This window comes from Desmodus rotundus, chromosome 1 (assembly GCF_022682495.2).
Source record: "Desmodus rotundus isolate HL8 chromosome 1, HLdesRot8A.1, whole genome shotgun sequence".
Lineage (NCBI taxonomy): Eukaryota > Metazoa > Chordata > Mammalia > Chiroptera > Phyllostomidae > Desmodus > Desmodus rotundus.
In genome coordinates this window covers 4657311-4681314 of record NC_071387.1, presented here as the reverse complement: position 1 = coordinate 4681314, position 24004 = coordinate 4657311, and the positions used below count along the sequence as shown (strand labels likewise).

Below are 24004 nucleotides of genomic sequence, written 5' to 3'. Positions count from 1 at the left end.
TATATTCTTTTTAGTCACCTTTTTCATTTCCAAAATATTCTCGGACATTTCTTCCTTCCAGGGAAAAATGGGAAAACTCGGTCAACTTCCAAAAAAATTCTTAACTGTGATTTTGCTTGGAATTGTGTTCAATCTTGATTAGGGGAAGCATTATCATTTTTTAAAAATTCCAGTTGCTTCCTTCTAGGACACATGCCTCTTTGTCCACAGATATGCTTCCTTTAGTAAAGATTTACAGGGTTTTTTTCCCTCTCCATCCATTTCTTTTTAAAATCATTTCCAAATATTTTGGTTCTTGTTACTGTTTGACCAGTAATTTCTTTTCCCTTACATTTTTTGCAAATGAGTATTGCTAGTCTGTTGGAAAGCAATTCATTCTCATATATTTATTTTGCTTCCAACTTTTTCTTACTGAAGTGTTTTTTTTTAACTCTTCCATTTTTGGGGGTGTAATGTCGTGAGTTTTCCAGGTTGACACGCACAGCCTGTCTGAATTACAATGCTGTCTCCTCTTTCCCAAAGACTTCACTGGTTTGAAATGTGTCACGGCGTTCGTGAGCCGGACTCCCGGCACTGACGGTGACATGCTGGCTGCGGCCACTCTCGTCCTGCCTCTGGTCACAGGCTGTCCTGGGGTGTTGGCTGGTGCTCGTGGGGGTCCTTCAGGTGAAGGAGATGCTTTTGTTCCTAATTTACTTAAGGTAAAACAAAACCAAAGCACCCCAGAGCGTCTGGGGACCAAACCTGCACTCCAGGCATGTGCCCTGACCGGGAGTTGAACTTGGCGGGACAATGCCCAACCCGCTGAGCCACACTGGTCAGGGCTGCTTCTTTAAGATACAGCTGGCTTCTATTTGCCAGTGTTTTGTTTAGGAGTTTTACATTTTATTGCAGTGTGTGTGATCAGTAGGTGACGTTCTCTCTTTGTGTTCTTTGTTGAGTGAGTATCACGGTGTTTAGTTCTTTCAGTTAATAAATTAGTACGTTTCCCCCCGAACTTGCAAAACTATTACGTGCTTGTAAAAAATTCTGATAATTCTATTCTCAAGAGATGCAAACACTTTTAATAATTTTGTAGCCTTCCAGACCGTGTGTGTAATTCACTCCTACACGGGTATATGCACACTTACTTTTTAGTGTATAGAACGTGGACTGTGCTACACACACTCTTTGCAGCTTGCTTTTCCCCCACAGCGTGTCACAGAGCTCTTTCCCTGTTGGGAAACAGAGGCCTACCTCACGGTTTTTAATGACTACAGAAGATGCTGTAGAAGGGACCTCAATTTATCTTAACCTTATCTTTTTCTTTTCTTTTTTAAAAAAAAATATTTTGTTTATTTCTAGAGGAAGGGAGGGAGAAAGAGAGGGAGAGAAACATCAACGTGTGGTTGCCTCTCATGTGGCCCCCATCTGGGGACCTGGCCCACAACCCAGGCATGTGCCCTGACTGGGAATCGAACCCGTGACCCTTTGGTGCACAGGCTGGTGCTCAGTCCACTGATAGCCAGGGCTATCTTAACCTTCTCTTGATTTACTCAGCCACTCCCATATTGCGGCAAATGGGTTGCTTCCAGGGCATTTATAATGAACACACACACATTTGCAAACAGAGCTATCGGGTAGGGCCCCAGAAATGCAGTGGCCTTATCGAAGTATCCGGTCATTTCCAGTTTGGATAGATGGCACCAAACTGTCCTTCAGGCATGCTGTGCAATCTTAGCCTCCTGCCAACAAGAGCGTGAGAGTCTGGGGACATCACTGCCCCCTTTCTGGCTAATTTGGTAGGTGAGGAACAGTGACCCATTTCTATTTGCACACGCTTGATTGTAGGTGAGTTGGAGCACCTTCTCTGGGTCCCCAGTTCCGCTGCCAGCCTTCCTCAGGGGTGTACTCAGGGGCACGGATGCAAGCAGGCAGAGCGGACGCGTTCCGTTTACAGAATTGCCTGGGAGCAGGGCACTCGGCTTGGGCTGCCCACTCTGCTCTGCTATGTGCCGGTGAGTTCCAGTGAGTTCTGTGACATTGCCATCAACCAGCCTCTCCTCGTGGAATAGACGCGATCCGCCTTGCTCTGAGGGGGAAAACCCAGCCCCCTGGCCTGGCCCCCAGGGCTTCTCTCCTGGGGGGCTCGGAGGTCTGAGCTGTGAACTGGATTAGCCACGTCCCAGCCATTGATCACAGCTCATCAAAGGGGGCACTCCTGCCTGGGCTTTCCAGGCATGGCTCTCTGCAGGGCAGGGGGATGAGGAGAGACAGGCTGGCCAGGGTGCCTTTGAGAAGGGTACAGAAGTAAGGGCGCACTGGGTCTGAGGGTGGAGGCTGCCCGGAGGGGCTGGCGTGGGCTGGGTGTGTTAGCTCCTGCCCTGCCACGTCTGTTGCCTGCCATGGCTGTCCTTGGAGGTGTCTTCAAGTGACTCACCCAGACCTGTGCTCAGGAACTGTTGGAATTCTAGAAGGTTGGACTTCATTTTCTCCAGCCCCTGTCTTAGAAATGGGGCAACGGAGTCCCAGAGAGGGGATGCAGTTTGCCCACAATAGTGGTAGATTGTGGGACCCTGCAGCTGGGAGAGGGGGATGCTGCCTCCAGGGTCAGCCCTAGACTCAAGCCCCACTCATTTATTTGTTTTTAGAGAGAGGGGAAGGGAGGGAGAAAGAGAAGGAGAGAAACATCAATGTGTGGTTGGCTCTCACACGCTCCCGGCTGGGTACCTGGCCCACAAGCCAGGCATGTGCCCTGACTGGGAATCGAACCAGCGACCCTTTGGTTCATAGGCTGGTGCTCAATTCACGGAGCAGCATCAGCCAGGGCTCAGGCCCCACTTTTGAGAAGGAGAGGAGAAGGGTAGGCCCCAGGGAAAGTCTTTGAGGTGAGGTCTTTCTGGACTGGACCCTGAGTGCCTGGCTGGGGCTTGACCCACTCCACTGGGACCCACGAGGCTGGGCGAGGGGCTGGAGCACCCCCCGGGTGAAGGGTTGGGTCCTTCCGCTCACATGTGCTCCTCACGGGTCCCAGAGGCTCCACACCCTCCTTGTGTCGGGTGGAAAGAATCTGCCTGTGAAGAGACGATTCCAGGCCAGGCTTCTGGGGCTCAGATGCGCGAGGCTCAGTGCAGGGGGAATCAATCAGGTTGTGGGCGTAATCATCCCTGTGGTCGGCGGGCCGTGCTCTGAGGGACGCACGCCACGTCTGCCCAGCTGTTTGGCACGTGCCTACCTTCAGTCACGAACCGCCCCCGCCCGGCTGCAGGATCAGGAACGAGGGACTGGGGGGCAGGTTCCGAGCATCTGCGGCTTCATGGGCGGTTGAAGAGCTTGGGTCTGGGTCAGACGGACCCAGGTTTGAATCCCACCACTGCTGCTTCCTTGTGGCAGGACCCTGGGCAGGCCGTTTCCCTCCCTGGGCCGCAGATTCGCATCTGTGAAATGGGGATAATGCATAGAAGGCTTCACAGGGGGCTGTCAGCTTTTTCTGGGTGAACGTGTGCCAAATGCATGGAAGAGAACCTGGTGCTGAGTAACTATGAAAACAACGTCGTTGTCGTCGTCATCATCGTCACCGCCGTGGCGTTGGGAGGCAGTGCAGCTTGTGGCAGAGGGCGCGGGCTGTGGAGCCAGACGTGTGGGTTTGGACGTTGCTCTGAGTTCAATGGTGTCTTCACAAAATTCATGTCCTTCCTGTCACCTCACAGTGTGGCCTTGTTTGGAAATAGGGCCATGGAAGAAGTAATTAATTAAAAGGGGGTCATGCGGGAGGAGAGTAGGCCAATGGGACTGGCGTCCTGGTAAGAAGAGGAGTGACAGCGGCAGACACAGGGAGAAGGCGCTGTGACGGCTGGCAGGCCTGGGGTGGGGATGCGTCCACACGCTGGAGCGGTCGATCTTACCAAGTACAGCCTTGACCAGAATCAGTTCCCTTCAACACTTTGTGACCTTCCACGAAAGAAAGGGCCACCCTCAGCCCTCAGCCCCCCAAGTTGAAAGTACATGGACCATAGGAAAAGGGGGGCCCTTCCGATTGCGCGTGTTTCATTTATGATAACCCACACTCCCACCTTCACTCCTCACACCACTGCAAACGGGGGAGAGCGTGGTCCGCCTCGCACAGGCCCAGCATGGGAGCCGTCAGGGACGGCTGCCACTGATGACAGATTGTGATGAGGGGGACAGGGCCGACCACAGGGACAACTGGGCCCTTGTTTGCAGGCCACAAGCAGCCGCTCGAGCAGGGCTGTGTGAGCAAAATTGGGCACCAGGGTGGTGGCTCTGCCTTGGCAGGTGGACGGACCAGAGGCGGGAACATCTGGGGCAGGAAGGCAGTTACGAGGTTACTGAATTTGCGTCCAAAGTCTTTACAAATGGCCTTGTCACGGACCCTGCTGTTCTGCTTATGGAATGTGTCCAAGGAGACGAACCGGTGCCATGAGATGTACGTAGACGTTCTTAGTAACATTGTTCATGCTAAATATTGCAATCAAAGCAAGATGGGATCGGGCAAGTCCACTGTTACAGGTTGATACAAAGGAAATCCTTCGCACCCATTAAAAATGACTTTGAACCAAGTGTTCGGCCTTCTGGAAAGATGCTCCCAACATGTTGTTCAGTGAAAAGAATCAAGTTAAACAGAGTATGTTATTTATACTTAAATAGAAGTCCTGCTTATGATGGTCTGCATTTATGTGAGAGACACGCCTACAAATATGCGTCAGAGTTTTGAAGGTTATATGTGAACATGAAGTTGGCGATTTCTGGCTGGTGGAACTCCCTTCCGTTTCTGCCTGTCAGGGATGCCTGTGTGCAGTCCCCAGGGAGCAGTTGTCAGAGCTGAGATTCGGGAGTTGCACAGACCTAGATGCCTATCCTGGCTCTGCAGCTTACGGGCTGTGTGACTTCAAGCAAGTGACTTAACCTCTCTGGGCTTCCATTTTCTCCTCTGTAAAATGTGCCGGGAGGATTCAGTTAGCTAATACTCAGGAAGCATCTCAGCACATGGCCCAGGACTCAGTAAGTGCTTAGTAAATGTATCACCCGTGTCAGATATTTACAATGAATATGTATTATTATGTAATCAAGAAAGAACCAAAGTTGAGTAAATTGATTGCTCTTCTCAGTCAAAGCAGAATTTGAGGACCTCGCTGCCTCATGAGAGGCTGGAGCACAGACAATACCACGTTCCCATGAGCAGGGCTCCCGTTCGCTGAGCCTTCGCCCTGTGCCCCGCTCCCTGCCAGGTGCTTCCCTGCCAGGCTTCACTGAATTCTCAGGGCCAGGTCTCAGCGCAGGGAGAAGCTGTTATACACCCCACATTACAGATGGGGATTTTGAAGCCCGGGACAGTGAAGTCAGCTCTGGGAGGCCCCATGGCTGGTGTGGGACAGAGCCAGGATTCCAAACAGATCTGTGCGAGGTCAAAGGCTGAGAGCTTGGCGGCATGCATTGCTGCAGAGTTCCGAGAGACGGGGGCGGTGCGGAAGGCTCCGTGAACACAGAGCGGGCGAGGAGGGGGTGCTGGACTCGATGAGTGAGTACAGATGGGGCCTCCCGGGGGTGACTCTTCAAGTGCGTGGCAGGAAAGCCGGTGTCTAGACTCTTCCCTGATGACTGTGGATGGATGCTGGGTCACTCCGCAGGCTGCCTTTCTAAGAAAGATCGAGGCCTGCTGCCTAGTTGCCGAGGATGGGAATTTTTTGAGGGTGACTGGAATTTAGAATTCTTGAACTAAAAATAGTCCCTTACTGGAGTTCACCGGGAACTCGAAGGAACAATTTTCCGAAGAAACTGGGTGTCCACACAAACTCGCAAACCGCCGTTACTCACATAATTATTCAGCACGGTGAGCTGAAATTCTAGTTCCATTTCCGTCTTATGTTAGCTGTGGCTTTCCATGACTGTCATTAAAAAAAAAATAAACAAAACACTTTTACTAGGAGACATTTCGCATATATACACAAAGTAAGCAGAAGAGTGGAATGAATTCCCACATGCCCATGGCCCAGCCTCACTGAATATCAGAAAAATGCTGCCATCCCGTCTATATCTCCTCCCACCCGCCGCCCCCCACGGAACACAGGATCACTTTGTAGCTCTTTTCTCAGGAGCTGAAATTTACATACATTGAAATGCACAGATCTTCCCTTCACAGTCTCACAAAGGGATACATCGTGGGGAACCCACACTCCTATCACAATATAGAAGTCTCTCCCGGCTCAGACAGTTCCTCCACATCTTCCTGTCCCCCAGACGACCTCTGCTCGATTTGTTCCACCTTAGGTGAATTCTGCCTGTTCCAGAACTTTCCGTAAATGGAACTGCATAGCATGCGTGCCCGGGTCTGGCTCCTCTCTTGCATCGTGGCATCCGTGGAGGCATCCATGCCGTTGCCTGGGCTGGTAGCGGGGTTGGTGTTCCTTGGGAGTAGTATTTGATTATGTGAACACACTGGAATCTGTTTATTCATTCACCAGTGATGGACAGTTGGCTTCTTTCCGGTCTGGGCTCCTGTGAGTGCAGCTGTGACGAGCATCCGAGCACAGGTCTTACTGTATGGACGCGTGTTTTCATTTCTCATGGGAAGGGCTGGATCGTGCCTGGCACGTGCATCTTCAACTTTCTGGAAGTTTCCATCTATCTTCCAAAGTGGCTGAACTGTTTTGCCCTGTCACCGGCAGTGGACGAAGGTTCCAGTTGCTCTGTGCCCTCCTCAACTTTTGGCGTAGTCACCCCCTGTCATTTAATTCTGTGCTTTTTAAGTGAGCTAATACGTGGGTGGGGTTTCTGGAAGATCGCTCTCTGGTCGACCCGCCTGGTGTCCCACGGTCACTGTGAAGTCCAGAACAGCATTTGCTCCCTTCTCTGTTTCTTTGTCCTGGAGTCCCTTTCCCACTGCCAGTGGGGGCGCTGGGCTGGGAGAGGGGAGTCGGGGTCACAGAAGGTTGGGAACTGTGGTTCTGAGGGAGAAGCAGCCCTCTGTCTCATCTCTGCACTGCCCCCCCCCCACGTGCCCACCTGCCCACCGAGCTCTGGGCCTGTTTGGAGGAAGTGACGGAGGGGCCTGACCTCCCTTGCAGAGTGGGCACTGGCAGGCCTGGGAGCTGCCTCCTTAGCACTGCCCATTTTGTGGGGGTCTCTGAGACACGGACCCCTACTCTACTCACCTCTGGTGGCACATTGTATAACCGCCACGCACCTGGGGTCCACACCCACCTGGGCTCCTCTCTCTCTCCTGCAGATGTTGGCCCCGTGACCCTCACAGCGGACCCAGAGCTGTTTCAGAGGGAGCTGAGAGAACTCTACGTGCAGGTGGGCTGTCCCGCCCCTGGCTGCTGGCTCCCTGGGCCTTCCAAGTCCGTGCCAGAGGCCAAGGTCCTCGTACCACCCCGGGGCCACGGTGGCAGCTGCTGGCAACTGCGGATACCGGCTCCCAGCTCTGTCCGTGGCCGGCAGCATGTGTCTTGGGGGTCCTGGAGATTCTATATCTCGGACTTCTTTCCTTTATTCAGTGAAACAAGCAAAAAGGGACCTTCAGGAGGCCCTGTGCCTGGCACATAGTAGGTGCTTATGATTTAGCAAATGGACAAAAGGGTGGGAGGAGGGTGTGGTAGCTGGGAGGATCCCGGAGGGTCCAGCCCAAACCCAGGCCTGAGACTGGGTCAGACCCCCCATGGCTGCCTGGGCTTCTTTGCAACACTGGTTCAGCATCTGTCCGTGCCCCGCCCCTGAGACTGGCAGCTTCCCGAGGGCAGGGACCCCACCTACCAGCCCAGCTCACTGCAGTCCCGGGCCCAGCGCAGGGCCCAGACAGAGAGGGTGTGTGTGCGGTGAGTGACTGAACCAGGGAAAGAGGCGTTTACTACAAAGGAACCACGAGCAGACCTGTTGCTGGTGCTGGGCGCGCGAGCCCGGGTGACACCGGTGGCTCCCTTCTCCAGAGAGTGCCCATCCGGGGGCAGGGAGCGGAGGCACGGGTGTGTGTTTGGGATCCGTTCCAGGGCGGGCTGCACAGCGGCTTTGGGGCAGCGGCTTGGAGTGCTTTTCCAGCGCCCCTCTACCCCTCAGTCCTCCAAGCCTTGGCTGACACGTGGCCTCTTTGGGGCATCTGTTAGATGTCCCCGTGGCTCCCATCCCTCTTCCCCAGCTTGTAACACTCATCGCAATGGTAATTAAATCATCGTGTTGTACTTATTAATGTAGCGCCTGCCTCCCACACCAGAGCCCGTGGGAGGGGCGTGCCACTCTCGCATGGGTAAGCGAATGAAGGATGGCCCATGTCTAAACTTAAAGCAGGCTGGCTGCTGAGTGCGTCTCAGGAAGGGGAGGGACAGGGGACCTGGCCTGACCCCTGGACGGGCAAGACAGAGGCAGCTCCAGGGATTCCGCCCGTTCTTCCTGTTGGTTTCGGAGGTGTCCCTGGTGGGCCCCACCTAGGGGAGGTGGGCAGCAGCCGCTAACATGGCCCTGTCCTCCAGGGCGGCGGCGACTGCCCCGAGATGAGTGTGGGGGCCATCAAGGCTGCGGTGGAGGTCTCCCACCCCGGCTCCTTCATCTACGTCTTCTCGGACGCCCGGGCCAAGGACTACTACAAGAAGGACGAGGTGCTGCGGCTCCTGCAGCTCAAACAGTCGCAGGTGAGCGAACCAGCCTTGGGGGGCTGGAGTGTGGGAGGGTCCCGAAGAAGCTGGGGTCTCGGCATGGGCAGCCCTGAGCCCCACAGAAAGCAGAGTCGGTGTGCTTCTCATCCGCCACCTGGGGTCTAGCCTCCGCCAACCACACTGGCCAGCCGCCCGCCCCCGGGCTGGCCTGGTGAATTCCAAGTGTGTTCTCATGCCCCAGGGTCCCCGCCCACCAGGGCTCATGCCTCCCTGGTGAGGCCTGCTCTTGATAAAGACCACACCACCCTTGCCGTTCACACCCTGTCAGCGTCTGCTGCGCAATCCATCTTCTTCCTGGCGTCGCCTCTGCTCCCCGTCTCTGCCACAGACACATGTCACCCTTTTTCCGTTGTCTCAGGACCTGGAAGTCGTGCTGGGGTTTTTGCTTTCCTGAGGGTAGTGGGGGAAGGGGCGTGAGTGGGGAATGCAGGAGGGCCAGCCCGTTGACATCCCTGGGCTGGGATGGCTGCTCTGTCACCCGTCTAGAACAAGCTCGGTTCTTCTAGCTCTGCAGTCTCCAGGGGTCGCTTGGAGCCCAGCCGATTTCCACTCCCCTCCTTGTGCCTTTAATAACAGCCCCATTTCCTGAGCATCTCCTGTATTCCCGGCCTCATGCTGCGTCCTTGACCTGCATCGGGGTGGGTATACTTATCATTCCCATTTTACAGATGCGTCACCTGAGCCTAGAGAGGAAAGGGCTGGTCCCGCTCCCTCCTCCCTGGTTCTGTCCCTGCCACTCACACCTGACGCAGGTGGCTGGGGAAGCCATGAGCCAGGCTGCATGTCCCTCCCCCAGGTGGTCTTTGTGCTGACGGGGGACTGTGGTGACCGCACGCATCCTGGCTACTTGGCCTATGAGGAGATCGCTGCCACCAGCTCTGGGCAGGTGTTCCACCTGGACAAGCAGCAGGTGACTGAGGTGAGCCTTCCCCAACCATCCCATCTCTGGGCAGCTCTGCTGGTGGTTGCATTGCCATCCCAGGTGAGCAGTGTGCTGAGCGATCACCTGTGCCAGGAGCTTAGGAAGTGTTGTGATTAGGGCTTTATGGGGCTATCTCGCCGACCCCTCCTACCCTCCTACCCACCCCGAAGGTGGTACCACAGGTTTCCCGATTTTGCAGGGAAGAGACTGGGGCTTGAAGAAGCACCCCTCGCTTCAGCCTGGGTGCCGCAGCTGGTCCGTGCGGGCAGGTCAGGCTTGCAGAGTTTGGCGGAACTAGGGTTTGCAGCGAGCTTCTCCCTGGAGACTGGGGACGCTGGAGGGTTGCAGGTGGCTGTCAGACTCAGGCCGTGTTTCTGGGACAGGAAATCCTGCTGGAGTACTTGGCCAGGAGGGGCTTGCTGGTCCCTGTGGCCTGACTCAAGGGGCGGGGCAGGGCTGGGTTCACTCAGGCCAGCACTGACCCAGTGTTGGCGTCCTTCTCTCAGACTGGGTGCCTGCCCTTCCTGTCCTCCAGGCTCCAGCGGCCACGCAGGGCTCTCCCCGCTATCCCTCTGCCCCACACGTCCATTCCTTCCCCGGAGCCAGAGCGATCCTTCCAGGGGCGTGCTGGTCGATGTTTCACAGCTACCTCCCTGGAAAGAGCAAGAGCACTCATTTCTGTAGTGTAAATACTCCTGTCCTGGATAACTTCAAGCTGCCGTCCTGCGCCCACTGAGTGGAGTTGGAAAGTGATGCTCCGAGCCGACTTCTCGGCCCGTGTGAGCTGGCGCCAGCATCCCGCTGGGTTCTTCTAAAAATAAGTCTGACCCGCAGGTCCCTCCTGCTGTCTCCTGGGAAGGTCCAGACCTTTCTCTGACCTCTGCCTCTAATCCGGCAGCCTGTGCCCTCCCCCTTGCCCACTGCTCCTGCCCTGCTGGCCTCTCTGCTATTTCTTCAGTGGCCCGTGCCTTTCCTACCCCAGGGCCTTTGCTCATGCAGCCTGCTCTCTCCACTGTCTTCACTCTGCCTCCCTGGCTCCCTCTCATCTCCCCAGTGTTAGGTGAAATAAGTACACCTCCTCTGGGAGACCTTCCTTGATTTTCGATCAAGATGAAGTCTCCTTTCATACCCTCTCGAGCCGCACCCCCTGATGCTTTACATAATTGTAATTTTACGGCTGTGAATTCCCTGAGGGCTGAGGCATTATGGGTCTCAGTTTGCTACTGTATCAGCAGGTCCTGAGCAGCCTCCAGCACATAGCAGGTGCTTGGTAAGTAGCTGGTGGGTGGACAGGGGAAGGGTCCCTTGTGCCTGAGGCCTGGGAGGAAGAAGGCGAGGGAGGGTCCAGCTCGGAGGCAGCCCCTCGGTCTCCTCCTGGAGAGGGTTTCGTGTGTTATATATTTATGGACTGAAGAGAGCCGTCCAGGCTATGTTTAGATTAGCGAGCCTTAACTCCTCATTGACAGATGGCGTTTATGGCTCTCTGCGACATGGTAGGCTTTACTTCTTGGCATGTCTGTCTGTTCTGGCACGGAGCCGGCCGAGGATGGGTGGAAGGCATTTCACAGTGCAGGGATGGCTCAGCCCGGTCCTCGTTTTGGGGGAGACCTGTTTGGGCAATTGCATGGGAACTGAGTTCCTGCCATGGGCAAATCAGACAGCAGGGCCACTGGTGGGCAGGCGGAGGACGGCTTGCCCAGATGCGGAGGCCGGGATGCCCTGTTCTCTCCCTCGAGGCAGGGAAACGGGGCCAGTCCGCCCGCTCTTGGCCACGGTGCCAGGTTTCTGCCCTGGCTGGGCGGCGCTCAGAGGGACCTTCAATGGTCAGGACAAACTGTCTCCGGGTAGGGGCCTGGATCCCTCTCCTTCCTGGACACACAGCTCTGTCGTTTGTTAACTTAATGCCTTGGACCTGGTCCCTTCCAGATGCTCCCAGACATTCGACAAGCCTGGGAAAGCAGCCGGGGCAGTCGGGGCTGTGGTCACCCTTCAGGAGAAGGGATGGTGCCTTCCCCCCAGCCAGGGGTACCTGGGTAGGAGAGGGCATTCTCAGAAGCTGCAGAACCTCCAAGCCACGTGTGTACGGTTAGTCCTTTTACCTTCCACAGTAGCTCCAGTGTGGTGGGAGCGACACATTCCCCACTCTGGCCGTCCCGAGTTTATCTGCCACATGCCAGGGCTGCTTCAGGAGCTAGGCACGGAGGGCCCCCATCAAGCTTGGGTCCCGGTGCTGTGAGCACTGTGCTTTTCCAGTTGTGGGCTTGGCCTCACTGGTACCAGGGGTCCTCTTTGGGGCTTGGGGGTAACTAAAGGGAGGTGAAGACTCTGCCCCTGGCAGGGGTTGTTTGGAGGCTTTGCCCCACAGGGTGGGCCGGCCACATGCCCCTGGGGCCCATCCCTGAGGTGCACAGTTTTGATGGAGACTTAGCTCAGTCCAAGAAGCCACCTGCCCCAGCACAGCTGTCCCCCAGGCTTCCTTCCCATTCAGCATGCACACTGTACCCCATCAGCCAGTTTCTCAGCAAACCCCATCAGCCTGCAGCCTTCCTGGGTCTTGCGAAGTCCTGTTCCAGGGGCTCAGACCCTTCCCTTGTCTAGCGCCCTTGGGTACGAATGTGGTCAATTGCCCAGAAACTGTGCATCGACTAGGGGAAAGGTGAATGGCCTGCGGAGACAGTGAGGGGCGGAGGGAGGTCTGGCCAGGTGGTTCTGATTAACAGCCCAGGAGGCACAGGCCCCGGAGATGACTTCATCCTGGACCCTTCCCAGAGTCAAGGGGACGTTGAGAGGTTAGGGCCACACACTGGCTTCAGACCCCTGCCCTGCCACCTGCCTGCAGTGTGACTTGGGGCACCGTGTTAACGTCTCTGGGCCTCTGTTTTCCCGTGTGCCCACTTGGGTTAGGAGAACACCCACCTAGTGAGCCGGTGGTGAGGGTACAAGGAATCCTTGTGTGGGAAGCCCTGGGGGAGGGTGGGTGATGGCTGGGACTCCAGCCCCTGCAATCTGGTATGGAGCCCAGAATCTACCCCCAGGCGCCAAAGAAGCCCCTGAGGGTGTGCGCTCTCTCTGGACAAGGTTCTCAGGCAGGTAGAGCCTGGGACAGGTGCCTGGGGTGCCCTGTTGGCAGGGGTTGGAGCTCTCTCTCCGCCAATGTCCACAAGCTTCCTGGTGCTACCAGGCCCGGGCTGGGGCCCTCAGTTTTCAGATCTGCAGCCCTGAGGCCCATTCGGGCCCTGGCTCCCAGTCTCTACTTCCTCAGCCGTCTTGGCGGGCAAGTGTCGGAGGAGCCTTGGGGGGATGATTTATCTGCCTTGTGAGGCGGAGCAGCGGCCAGCTGGCCGGGGCAGCATTCCCAGATTCTTTCATTTCTCCCCCATCAGTGACAGAGAGATGAGCCCCAGTGCATCGCTGGCTCCCAGGCACCACCCCCCCACACACCCAGTTTCGCTAACATCTGGAAGCCATCGCTTTCACCAAATAAACACTACGCTTGCTTGCTGAAGGCTCTCTTCTCGGAAGGCTCCCTGGATTCCACTAGGAGCCCTGGGGGCATCACAGGGGCCAGGAGGCCTTGTCCCCAGGCCTGGGCCAACAGGGGTCTGGCCTTGCTGTGGGCAAGAGGGTCAGCCCTCCCTAGCCCCCAGCTCCTGTGCGGGGCTGTGCTTACAGGCCAGGCCCCGTGGGCAGGCCGCCTCCTGGTGGGGTCACTGGCATTCTGGCCCATCTCAGCCGTCCCCATGGTTCAGTAGCCTAAACTCCTGGGCCTCTACCCTCCCTCAGAACATTCTACAATGAGCTTACAATGACTGTTGCAACACAGTAGCGGTGTGACTTATCTGGGTAATCGTCAGCTGGTACTGCCACCCCCTCCTGGCAGCTTTGCTCAGTTGTGGTTTCCTCCTGACCCCTGACAAGGCCCGGCCCGGGGGGGACAGTGGTCACGGAGCTGTTGCTTTGAGTGGGAGGAGTTACCTCACTCCGTTCGCCAGCTTCTGTCCAGCTGGGAGCCTTGGCTGCGGCTGCCTTCCAGGCCTCCCTGTCATGGATGAAGAATCTTGCTCCCATTCCTTGGTGAAGACAGGTGGGACCTTTTCAAGAGAAACATCACTTAGAAAGCTAGGCAAACCAGAAGAACAAAGTCGTTCCAAGCATAAAAACAGATGCATTTTTCAGAAGATGGGATTCTTATCCTGTGATGACTTACATCTAGCTATAAAACCTAGGCACATGTGTTCTAGCTCAGTCTGAACAAAACATACAGATTTTCTAAATCTGGGGTAGTTCTTCCAGTTCCTTTCCTTCCCGTGGGAGATTGCATGGTAGGCAGAACTAAAGGATAATGATATAGAGCAAGGATGGTCAACATATAGCATGCAAGACACCACTTTCTAATGCCATACCCATGGCAGACATAGCTAATCAATCACAGAACTTTAAAAAATTGAGACAGAATGTGGCTCCTCATTTCCTCTTCAAGCAGTATTCCAGGAAGCCACTTCCTGTTGATAAGAGTTGCCAAGCAAGAGGATACCTCTAAGGTTGCTCAGGTATACACAGGGCGGGACAAAAGTAGGTTTACAGTTGTTCATATGGAAAATAAAACAGTGCGTGTTCTTTTCAAGTGACTTTTACTTTAAAAAATCCCTATGAAAAATGTCAAAGATACAGAAGAGTAAAAAATATATATATGTACCAGCTAGATTCAGCCATTAACATTTTTGCTCCACCTGCTTCATCTCTCTCTATACTTTTTGCTGAATCGTGACACCTTATCCATAAACAATTCAGCGTGCATTTAAGAAAAATAGTCTGCAGTATAACCCACAATACCGTCTAATTAAGAGCGCTTGGCTAGTGCCCTCTGATGTTGAGCGCACGTTCCAGTTTTCCGCGGAAGGCCTTCTCTGACCGTTTCGTCCCAGGGGATTGAATCAAGGGTGGCGCATCTCCCATGGCGGTTTTGTCTGCTGAGCCACTCGCATCTGCAGCCGCCTCCCTTTTCCGTATGCCCCTAACTGGTTGCAGAGGCACTGATTTTACGATGTCTCGTGTTCTGGATTTATCTGATTGTTTCCTTACGGTGCTAACTCGTTCCTTTGTCTCCTGTTTTGTCCCCTAAATGGGGACTTAGCTCTAAATGACTGATTAGCTGGAGGCCATCGTTTTTGGCAGGAGTACTTCATAGTTGGTGGTGCGTGTATTTTCTCTCACATCACACCAGGAGGCAAACGATGCCTGGTTGTCCCGCTGTGACTGATGATAAGTTTGATTGGTGGGTGAGAGCGATGACAGCCCGCTCTCCGCATGGCATGGCCGTGTTTCCCCTCCATGACTCGGTGGTCCGTGGGGAAAAGGAGGGGGTCTCCGTGTGGACATCCAGTCCCCCGTCAACTTCCATCTGACGGCTTTAGCATCCACGGAGGATGCTTGCCTGAAATGCTTCCTTCATTAAGGGCTGCAAAACGCTGATTTGCTAATTGCATCACCCCCTCCACATTTCTTAGTGGGCGCCCTTCCACGAAGAAGAGCTTTTGCTCAGCAAGAGGCGCGACTGAGGTTCTCTGCGTACCATCCCTTCAGAAGGTCAGGGTTCGCACTTAGTCCTTTCTGTTTAACGAAGAAGTCGCCTGCATTGGTGACAAGCGAGGCTGTGTTGGTTTGAATTTTGCCTTTCTTTTTGGAGTATTACTATGGGCACATGAATGACATAACTCAATGAGCTTCGATCAATCACAGCTATTCTATTTGGGGCTCCAGTTGCTCCAAATTTAGCCAGTGGTAGCTCCCGCAAGCTGGTTGTTGTGCTCTTTGGACGTGTCCCCGTCAGCCTTTGAGAATGTCCTCGCTTGGTGGAATGACCAGCTGTCCCAGGCTTACTTGTAATTTGCCTGCCCTGGACTTGGAATCAGCCACTTCTCTGAGGAACCCTAGTGGGGAATGGTACTCAGAAGCCACTGGGTTCTAAATGCACGTGGAGTGCCCTGGCTGGTGTGGCTCAGTGGATTGAGTGCAGGCCTGTGAACCAAAGGGTCTCTGGTTAGACTCCCAGTCAGGGCACAGGCCTGGGTTGCAGGCCAGGTCCTCAGTAGGGGGTGCATGAAAGGCAACCACACATTGATATTTCTCTCCTTATCTTTCCCTTTCCCTCTCTCTAAAAATAAATATATAAAATATTAAAAAGATAAAAGCACTTGGAGCGAACTTATATGGAAATGAAATACCTGTAGTTCTCGTTCACACTTAGCCATAAGAGAAAATCTTGTTTCAGAAAACACTAACATTCTTACTTCTGTGCTTTGTCCTACAAGATACATAAAACAGTTTCGCAGCCACGATACTGATAGTTCTGTCCACTTAAAAGGACTACATGCAGGTGTCTCTGCTGTTCTTGGTCCTCAGTGTGCCTCCCGCTGAGAAAGTGTAGTCACATCCCTGGGTTTCCATTTACTTGACGTGCTTTTGTTCTCTCGGTGGGTGTGGGGCCCATTTGTCATTCAGTCGGTTCCTGGTTCGTTGCGTTCCAGTTTCGGGGTTTGCACAGGATGCTTCTTGAAGTAACTTGGCTGAGAAAGGCAGAGTCTGACTGCAGGGGCCCCTCCTCTCCTTCTTTCCTGGTTCTCCCTCTCTCTTTTTAAAAATATTTTATTTATTTATTTTTAGAGGGAGGGGAAGGGAGGGAGAAAGAGAGGGAGAGAAACATCGATACAAGAGAGAAACATCAATCAGTTGCTTTTCATATGCACCCAGGCTGGGACTGAACCCAGGCACGTGCCCCAATGGGGACACGAACGGGTGACCTTTTACTTTGCGGGATGACACCCAACCCACTGAGCCATAATGCTCAGGGCTGGGTTTTTTGTTGCTGCTGTTGGAACCTAGCATGGCTGTTGGAAAGGCAGGGGCGCCGCAGAGGGTCTGTGCCTTCAGGGGGCTCCCTGCCTAATAGGGGAGACAGGCCTGAATCTCATCACGTGAATAACGGGGGTGCAGACTGCTGCCACGGAGTGTGTACTAGGGAACCTGACCTATTTGGGATTGGAGAAACCGCTGCAGGCGGAGAGGCGTGAATGACCAGGAGTTGATTACTGAAGAGGGGCAGGGGCCTTTCTGCAAAGTGAACACAGGTGTGGTGGGGGCTGCCTAGGGAGCCGTGGGGGTCCAGCCCAGTGAGCATGGGGCGGGATTCAGGGGCACAGTGACCTTGGGTCAGGTTGGACAGGCGAACCGCAGAACATAGGGTCATGGAGGCCGAGGCAAGGATTTGGAGGGACAAAATAATTCTGTGCTCCGTGAGATGCCATCTTAGATGGGGTCCGGGGTGTTAACAGGGGGTCCGTGCGCTCAGGGAGCAGCCTTGGAGGGAGGTGAAGAACCCCCCAAATCATTATCTAAATGTGTGTCAAGTGGTGTGGGGTTCTGGAGAGAGAGGCCTTGCCTGTTACCCGGTTTTCAGTAGGACCTGTCCAAACCATGTAAGATTTTATTTTATTTTTATTTTTTATAACAACACTCTTCTTTTAAAATATTTTATTTGTTTATTTATTTATTTATTTTAGAGGGGGGAAAGGAGGGAGAAAGAGAGGGAGAGAAACACAGACGGGCTGCCTCTCACACGCCCCCAACTGGGGACCTGGCCCTCAGCTCAGGCACGTTTCTGACCAGGAATTGAACCAGCAAATTCTCAGTCTGCAGGCCAGCACTCAGCCCACCGAGCCACACCAGCCAGGGCCGAACCATGTAAGATTTTAGAATGAATAGGCAATCACAGAAACCAAGGACTTATGATTTCTCAACAGGGTAAAGGACCAAGAGGTCTTTTTACAGCAGGTTGTCTTGGTCCTGCTTAGAGAGAGCATGGCTCCCTGGTAGGGGGCAGTCCGAGGCCCCTTGGTGGTGATGGTGAACTACATTGGTCTGGGGCAAGATTCCAGATGTCCAGGGTTCATCCGGGTGTGGGAGGCATCAGGAGGGCTTTCTGGAGGAAGTGATGGGTACTGTAGAAGTTGGCCAGGTGAAGAAGAAGGGAAGAGTCTTCCCAGTAGAAGGGCACTTCTTGCTCCTTCCCTCCGAGCTGAGTCCTCTGGATGCCTTGATTGAGGTGTCACAGCTCTGAGCCCACAGGCTGGGAGGATAATGCCATGTGGATTGGGCCTGGTGGGGCTCAGGGAGCATGGGGTCACTTTCAGGTAACCTAGGAAGCCTGCACATGGCCTGAAACCCATGTGGGGTGGGGGGGGGGCATGGAACCAGATTCTGCACATAGGTGGCGGCCTGTTAGGGACCTGTCGTGGTTGGGCCAGACACAAGCAAGAAGTCAAGGTCAGATGCTGGCATCAGCTTCTCACACCTGCCTCCCAGGTGCTGAAGTGGGTGGAGTCAGCGATCCAGGCCTCTAAGGTGCACTTGCTGTCCACGGACCACGAGGAGGAGGGTGAGCATACATGGAAGATCCCCTTCGACCCCAGCCTAAAGGAGGTCACCATCTCCCTGAGCGGCCCGGGACCTGAGATCGAAGTCCGAGACCCCCTGGGTATGTGCACCCCAGGGCTGGTCTCCTCCTTGGCCCCAAGAGTGACCTGGGAGGGGGAATGGGACAAAGAGAGAGGCTGGGGTAGCAGGGGGTTTGGACACACAGCTCTGGAAGGGGGATGCCAGGTGGAGGGCAGAGAGGGTCCCCTTGGTGGGTGAGGAAGCCGGGAGGCTGGTAGAAGCCAAGTGAGGGGATTGAGATCAGGACACTCCTGGGACAGGAAGCTCCCTCGGGGTCTTCCCTGACGCTCTCTCAGTGGTCCCTACGGTGGCCTGGCCTGGCAGTCAGGGCAAGCATTGGTGGCCCGTCGTACAGAAGGGGAGCTGGGGTCCCGGAAGGTGGGGTGACTTGTGGGGACCACCCAGGCTCGGTGTGGTTTGGGCCTGGCCACCTGGCTCCATGGCGCTCCGAGACATCGTGGGCACCCTGGTCCGGAGGCCAGGTGCTCACCCGCCCCCAGGGTGCGAGGAGGGTGGAGGGCAGAGGGAAGTGGGGGCCCAAGCACCACCTAAGGCCTCTTTTCAGTTTCTCTAGGAAACCTGAGGCTGGTGTGTGGGGAGAGCCATGGTTCCTGGGGACAGGGTAGGACCTCTGTCACCCCCAAGGAAAGTGCTGGGGACTGAGCAGTCATTGGGGATTCCACAGGGAGGATTCTGCAGAAGGACGAGGGACTCAACGTGCTTCTCAACATCCCTGACTCAGCCAAGGTTGTGGCCTTTAAGCCTGAGCATCCTGGGCTGTGGTCCATCAAGGTAGGGGGCAGTGGGTCCCCGGCTGTGGGGAGCCCTGCTGCACAGAGCTGAGACACCGTCTGGGGTCCTGGCAAGCCGAGGGCTGGAGCGCGGGTGGTGGTGTGGGCATAGCAATAGCAGGAAAGGGTCAAGAACAGAGAAGGAGTATTCTGTTTTGTAGCCGTAAGAGGAACTGCAGTGGTCCGGGTTAGTTAGGGAACATTTGAGAAGCACTTGGAGGGATGACTTGAGTGTCCTGAAGTGGGTGACAGAGCCAGCTGGTTGTTCAGAGCCCTGTCCAGTGAAGAAGGCACACAAGAAGCAAGGGCAACCTCGGGGATGGCTTCCAGGAACAGGTCTGGCAGAGGGAGTGGGGCCTGCTCTGGTCTGCTAGGTGCTGGGAGCCCGGAGCCGGGGCAGGCTGGAGCCCCGATGGAGTACTCTGGGGTGGGGCTAGCTGCTGCCTTGAGGCACATGAGCTCCTGCTGATGGGCACAGATTTGTGGAGTGCCTGCTGGGTCCCAGGCTCTGGGCTAGGTGCTGCCTCGGCCCCTGTCCTTCAGACTCTGAGCATGTTCGAGCCAAGATCTCTAATGCCTATGGGGAAGTCAAGGCTGGGGTTAGGGGTGCAGGCAGACAGACAGGTTGTGGGAATTGGGGGTGGAGCCCACTTGGGAAAGCAGTGTAGCTGGGGCTCTTCCACTTTGTTTGGGGAGCGTCGTGCTGGGTCCGCAGGGAGCAGGTAGGTTACCCACAGGTCTGCCAAGGCGGGAGAATTCCAGGTGCTGACCCCGGGCCGGGCCGGGCTGGCACCTGCACTCTGGAGCTGGGTGCTGGTGTCAAGAGCCTCGGTGACGTGGGCCTGGGCTTGTGCTAGGTCTACAGCAGCGGCCGCCATTCGGTGAGGGTCACGGGCATCAGCAACATCAACTTCCAAGCTGGCTTCTCCACGCAGCCCTCTCTGGACCTCAACCGCACCATCGAGTGGCCCCTGCAAGGTACCTGCTGCCAGGGCTGCCTCCCGAAGACGTGGGCCTGACTGTGGGAGATGGGGGGCGCTCTGGGGGCGTCTACGAGTGTGCACCTGTATGTTGGGCCTGGCCCAGGCTGGGTCCCCACATCACAGGGAACTGAGCCCCAGGCCACGCCCCGGCCCAGGGGACACAGGGACCGTTTACCTTTAGAACATGCTCCCTGCCCCCAAGGGCTGCCAGGGCCTTAGGTTGCTGCCATTGCTACCGAGTTCAAACCTCCCCCTTTCTCTTCATTCAAGCTCATTCATCAAGAGCCTCCCTTCTCCAGATTTCCAAGGAACTCCAGCAGGGCCAACCAATGAACAGGTGCCAGGGAGGTGCTATCTTCCCCGAACAGGACACTAGTGTCTCGCTCCAGGGAGTGAGTGTCCTCATGGACATGCTGATGCCCTGGGGGCATGTTGAGGTGGAGGCTCAGGGCCAGTTTCAGATTGGAGGCCGCCCCCCAGGGCTACTGTGGCGCAGGCAGGGGCATCTGGCCCAGGGAGCCGGAGCTCCAGGCCAGAAAACACTTGTCTGCCGGCCAGATCAGGGGTCCCAATTTAGAGTTTGGAAATATGGTCCCTTGTCATGGGGCCGTCTGGAGGATTTTGCTGGGAGGAGCTCAGAAGAGAGGTGGGGAGGGACCGAGACCAGGTCCGGCGAACTCTGGACTACGGAACAGTGACCGGAAATGGCGCGTGCCAGGCCCCGGTGCTCCTTTCAAGTCTGCCTCCTCTGCAGTTTGTCGTTCTTACCAGGCCCCGTTGGTGACGCTGCCGGGACCAACAGTGGCACCTTCACAGGGAGCAGGGGCTGCTCACTCCTTCTGTGTGTGTTTTTGCCGATAACAGGAGGGGAGAGGCAGTTTCTACCCTAAAGCCAGGAGAGAAAAGAAACCCTTAACAGGAGCTCTTTAATGGACTGCTGGAGTGCGGACTGAAAACTGAACGCCTGCCAGGGCCAGTCCCCAGTGTAACCGGGGGTGAGGGGGTGACCGACCCACTGGGTTTCTGCTTTTGATGAAGACGTGGGTCCAAGATATTTTTTTTAGGAGAGAAAGAGCAGAGCGATTTCAAATGATAAACAGTGGTTGGCACTAGGCCAGGGTGCCGGGGGCCTCAGGGGGTGCCGGGACCCCAGGGAGCAGCTGCCGCATGCCCATGACCGATTGTTGGGACCCAGCTCTGACATGCTTGGGTTTTCAGAGGAATCTTGACTTCTAGATTTGTATATGCCTTTTCCAGATTGTTTGAGGTTTCTTAAAAAATGTTGGGGCCACATTTCCTGGACCACACCAACCAAAGCCACTGGTCCTTGGATTATGGTGTCTGAGAGACAAAAAAATTAATAACTGTAAAGAAAGAGACTAGAAAGAAGTTTCCAAATTAACTGAGGACATTGCGAACCCCAAGTCCAGTTCTGTGTTCTCTGGGAGAGTGTGAAAAGTACATTTCCAACAAGATAGAAAAGAAAACTGAAGAAACGCTGAGCACGGGGAGACAAGGGGCAGGAGTCAGAGTTGGAGTTCCCCACCAGGGCGAGTTCTCATGGAGGTGGTCCCAGGGCCTGCCCAAGGCCGGCCCCCACCAGAGTTCACAGAGGGGGTGAGCGAGAAAAATGCCTCTTCCCACTTACACTCCATGGGAGGCTAAGGATTCGGAGTGGAGGGGATGCAGCCGTGGGATAGCATAGGCTGAATGGACAGTGGCATTTCAGGACCACGGACAGTAGCAAGGTCCCTAGCTCCTTGTCCCACCCCCGGCATGAATGGGCACAGGGAAGAGAAGGGGTGGGGAGCTGGAGCTTGGCGAAGGGGAGCCAAGCAGGCTGATCCCTGACCGACAGACCTAGGGCCCCTGCTCTGGGAGGATCATGGAGCCCAGTGCAGACGCCAGCCCTCCTCCCTTGCCCCGCCCTCTGCAGGGGTGCCCATCTCCCTGGTGATCCACGCCACGGGCCTGCAGGCCCCCGGCCGCGTGGACTCGGTGGAGCTCTCACAGGGGTCAGGGCGGTCCCTCCTGACTTTGCCTGTGCAGCCGCTCTCCAACGGATCCACCCATCAGCTGTGGGGTGGGCCACCCTTCCACGCCCCCCAGGAACGCTTCTACCTCAAGGTGAAGGGCAAGGACCACGAGGGGAACCCACTCCTTCGTGTCTCCGGAGTTGCCTACAGTGGGGTGGCCCCAGGTGAGTGATGGCTCTTACCAACCCCAGATTTCTGTCTCACTTGCCCACCGGCTTCTTCTTGGAAGCTTGCCTTGATTAGACTGGATTAGATTAGATTAGGGAGTGTTTGTTCATAAACTTCTGTGGGCAGCAAGCTCTGCAAGGCATCATGCTGAGTGCTGAGATGCTTCAGATGTAGCCCTAGCTCACAGACTCAGAGAGTCATCCATCCATCCGTGCACTCACCTACGAGCCCATGCGTGCATCTGTCCATCCTTACCCATGCATCCATCCAAACGTCCACCCCCACTCATCCACCCATCCAAGCACCCACGCGTTCCTGCACCCAAACATCCATCTCCCCATGCATCCACCTTCCCACCCCCTCCCATTCATCTCTCCATCTGTTGATCCGTCCACCCACCTTCCCATCCCGAACCCACTCATTCATCCATCAATCCATCCACTTACCTTTCCACACCCCACCCATTTATCCATCCATCCAAATATCCATCTACCCATGCACCCACCTTCCCACCCCTCACTCACTCATCCCTCTTTCCTTCCATCCATCTATCCATCCAGACACCTACCCACCCACCCATTCTCCCATCCAGACATCCACCCACCCAGCCATTCATCCAAACAGCCACCCTCCCACTCATCCATCCATCCAAATATCCACCCACCTGTCCTCCCAACATTCCTAGTGCTGGGCACTGTAGACACAGCAGCAGCAGGGCAGTGGGTGCGGGTTTGGTCTCTCCGAGTTTTACAGTCCCTATCATAACCGTAACCATGGTAACACGACTCTAGCCTGCCTTTTGAGTGCTTCCCACGGGACGGTCCTGGGCTAAGCACTGCCATGCATTAGCTCATTGAGTCGTTGAATGCTTGTAACACTTCTGAGACGTGTCCCCCCTTCATGGCTGAGGAACTGCGGCCACCCACCTCACGGGGTTGCCTTGAGGGTTCCATAAGCTAGTGCACCCAGAGCGAGGCAGCTCCTGGGTGCTCGGAGCGTGCACCCAGGGCGTGGGAGGTGTGGGCCAGGGCCGCTGCCGTCACACTGTGCCCTGTAGGTACAGGCCCTTTGTGGTCTCATCTTCGGTCATGCTGTGTTGGTCCCCACATGTGCGGGCTTTCTGCTGGTTTTCTGTGTGGCCCCGAGGTCTCATGTCCAGGCTGGAAGCCCGCAGAGGGCAGGGTGGAGTCTGGCTTTCCAGCTCTGCCTCTGGTCCTAGAAAGGGCATCTGAGTTCACCACCATTGGCTTCCCATTGGGCTCCATTCCCTTCTCCCGCCCGCTCCCTGCTTTCCTGTGGTTGTGGCCTGGGAGGAGCTCACAGAGGTGATGCCACTGGTATTGCAGTGTCTTCCTTGCCAGGGACCTCAGTGAGGGGCAGACTCTTCTGCCCACTGCAGTGGCTGCAGGGGCCACCAAGGTGCCCGTGGTGGGGGGAGAACCTGAGGACACTTCTTTCCAGCTTCCTGGCCTCTGCTTCCCCGCACTGATCCCTGGCTACCCCCTCCCTTGGCCTTTACAGCTTTGAGAGAAGCTTTCAGAAAGGAATTTCGACAGAACAACAGCCTCTTTGTCTCTCCTCCCTGTCCTTTGAGACGGAGCTAAGAGTTTGGAGTTTGGCTCTGGCTTTTGGTCTGCACCTCAGCTCTAGATTAAAGTGTGTCTGTGGGCAGGAGGGCTGTGGGTTTCCTTTTTGCTTCCTTCTCTGCCTTCCAGGTTTGGGCGACTGGGAATTTGGCTGAGAACAGGAGGCTCTGGATTTGGAGACACAGGGGTGGTGAGGGCCGGCTGGGCCTGAGGTCTCCGGGCCCCTGCATCTTGTAGAAGGGGAAGCCTGAGCTGGCCTTGCAGAGGCTTCCAGTGTGTGTGTGTTGGGTGGGGGTGGGGGGATGAGTGGTGGCTGCTTTGCACACAGTTGAGGACGTGGCTGGACGGTCTACCACCCCTGTCCCCTGGGAGGGAGCCTG

General features: G+C 55.5%; 1 protein-coding gene across 1 annotated transcript in view; it reads left to right on the top strand.

Annotated features, from left to right (window-relative positions):
* HMCN2 (hemicentin 2) overlaps nucleotides 1–24004 on the top strand; it is a 134817-nt gene that overhangs the window by 6348 nt on the left and 104465 nt on the right. The window contains exons 2-8 of the mRNA XM_053919687.1: nucleotides 7226–7296; nucleotides 8463–8621; nucleotides 9442–9564; nucleotides 17929–18100; nucleotides 18746–18852; nucleotides 19709–19829; nucleotides 21771–22034. Of these exons, the coding sequence (XP_053775662.1) occupies nucleotides 7226–7296; nucleotides 8463–8621; nucleotides 9442–9564; nucleotides 17929–18100; nucleotides 18746–18852; nucleotides 19709–19829; nucleotides 21771–22034 (1017 nt within the window). The remainder of the gene's footprint in view (nucleotides 1–7225; nucleotides 7297–8462; nucleotides 8622–9441; nucleotides 9565–17928; nucleotides 18101–18745; nucleotides 18853–19708; nucleotides 19830–21770; nucleotides 22035–24004) is intronic.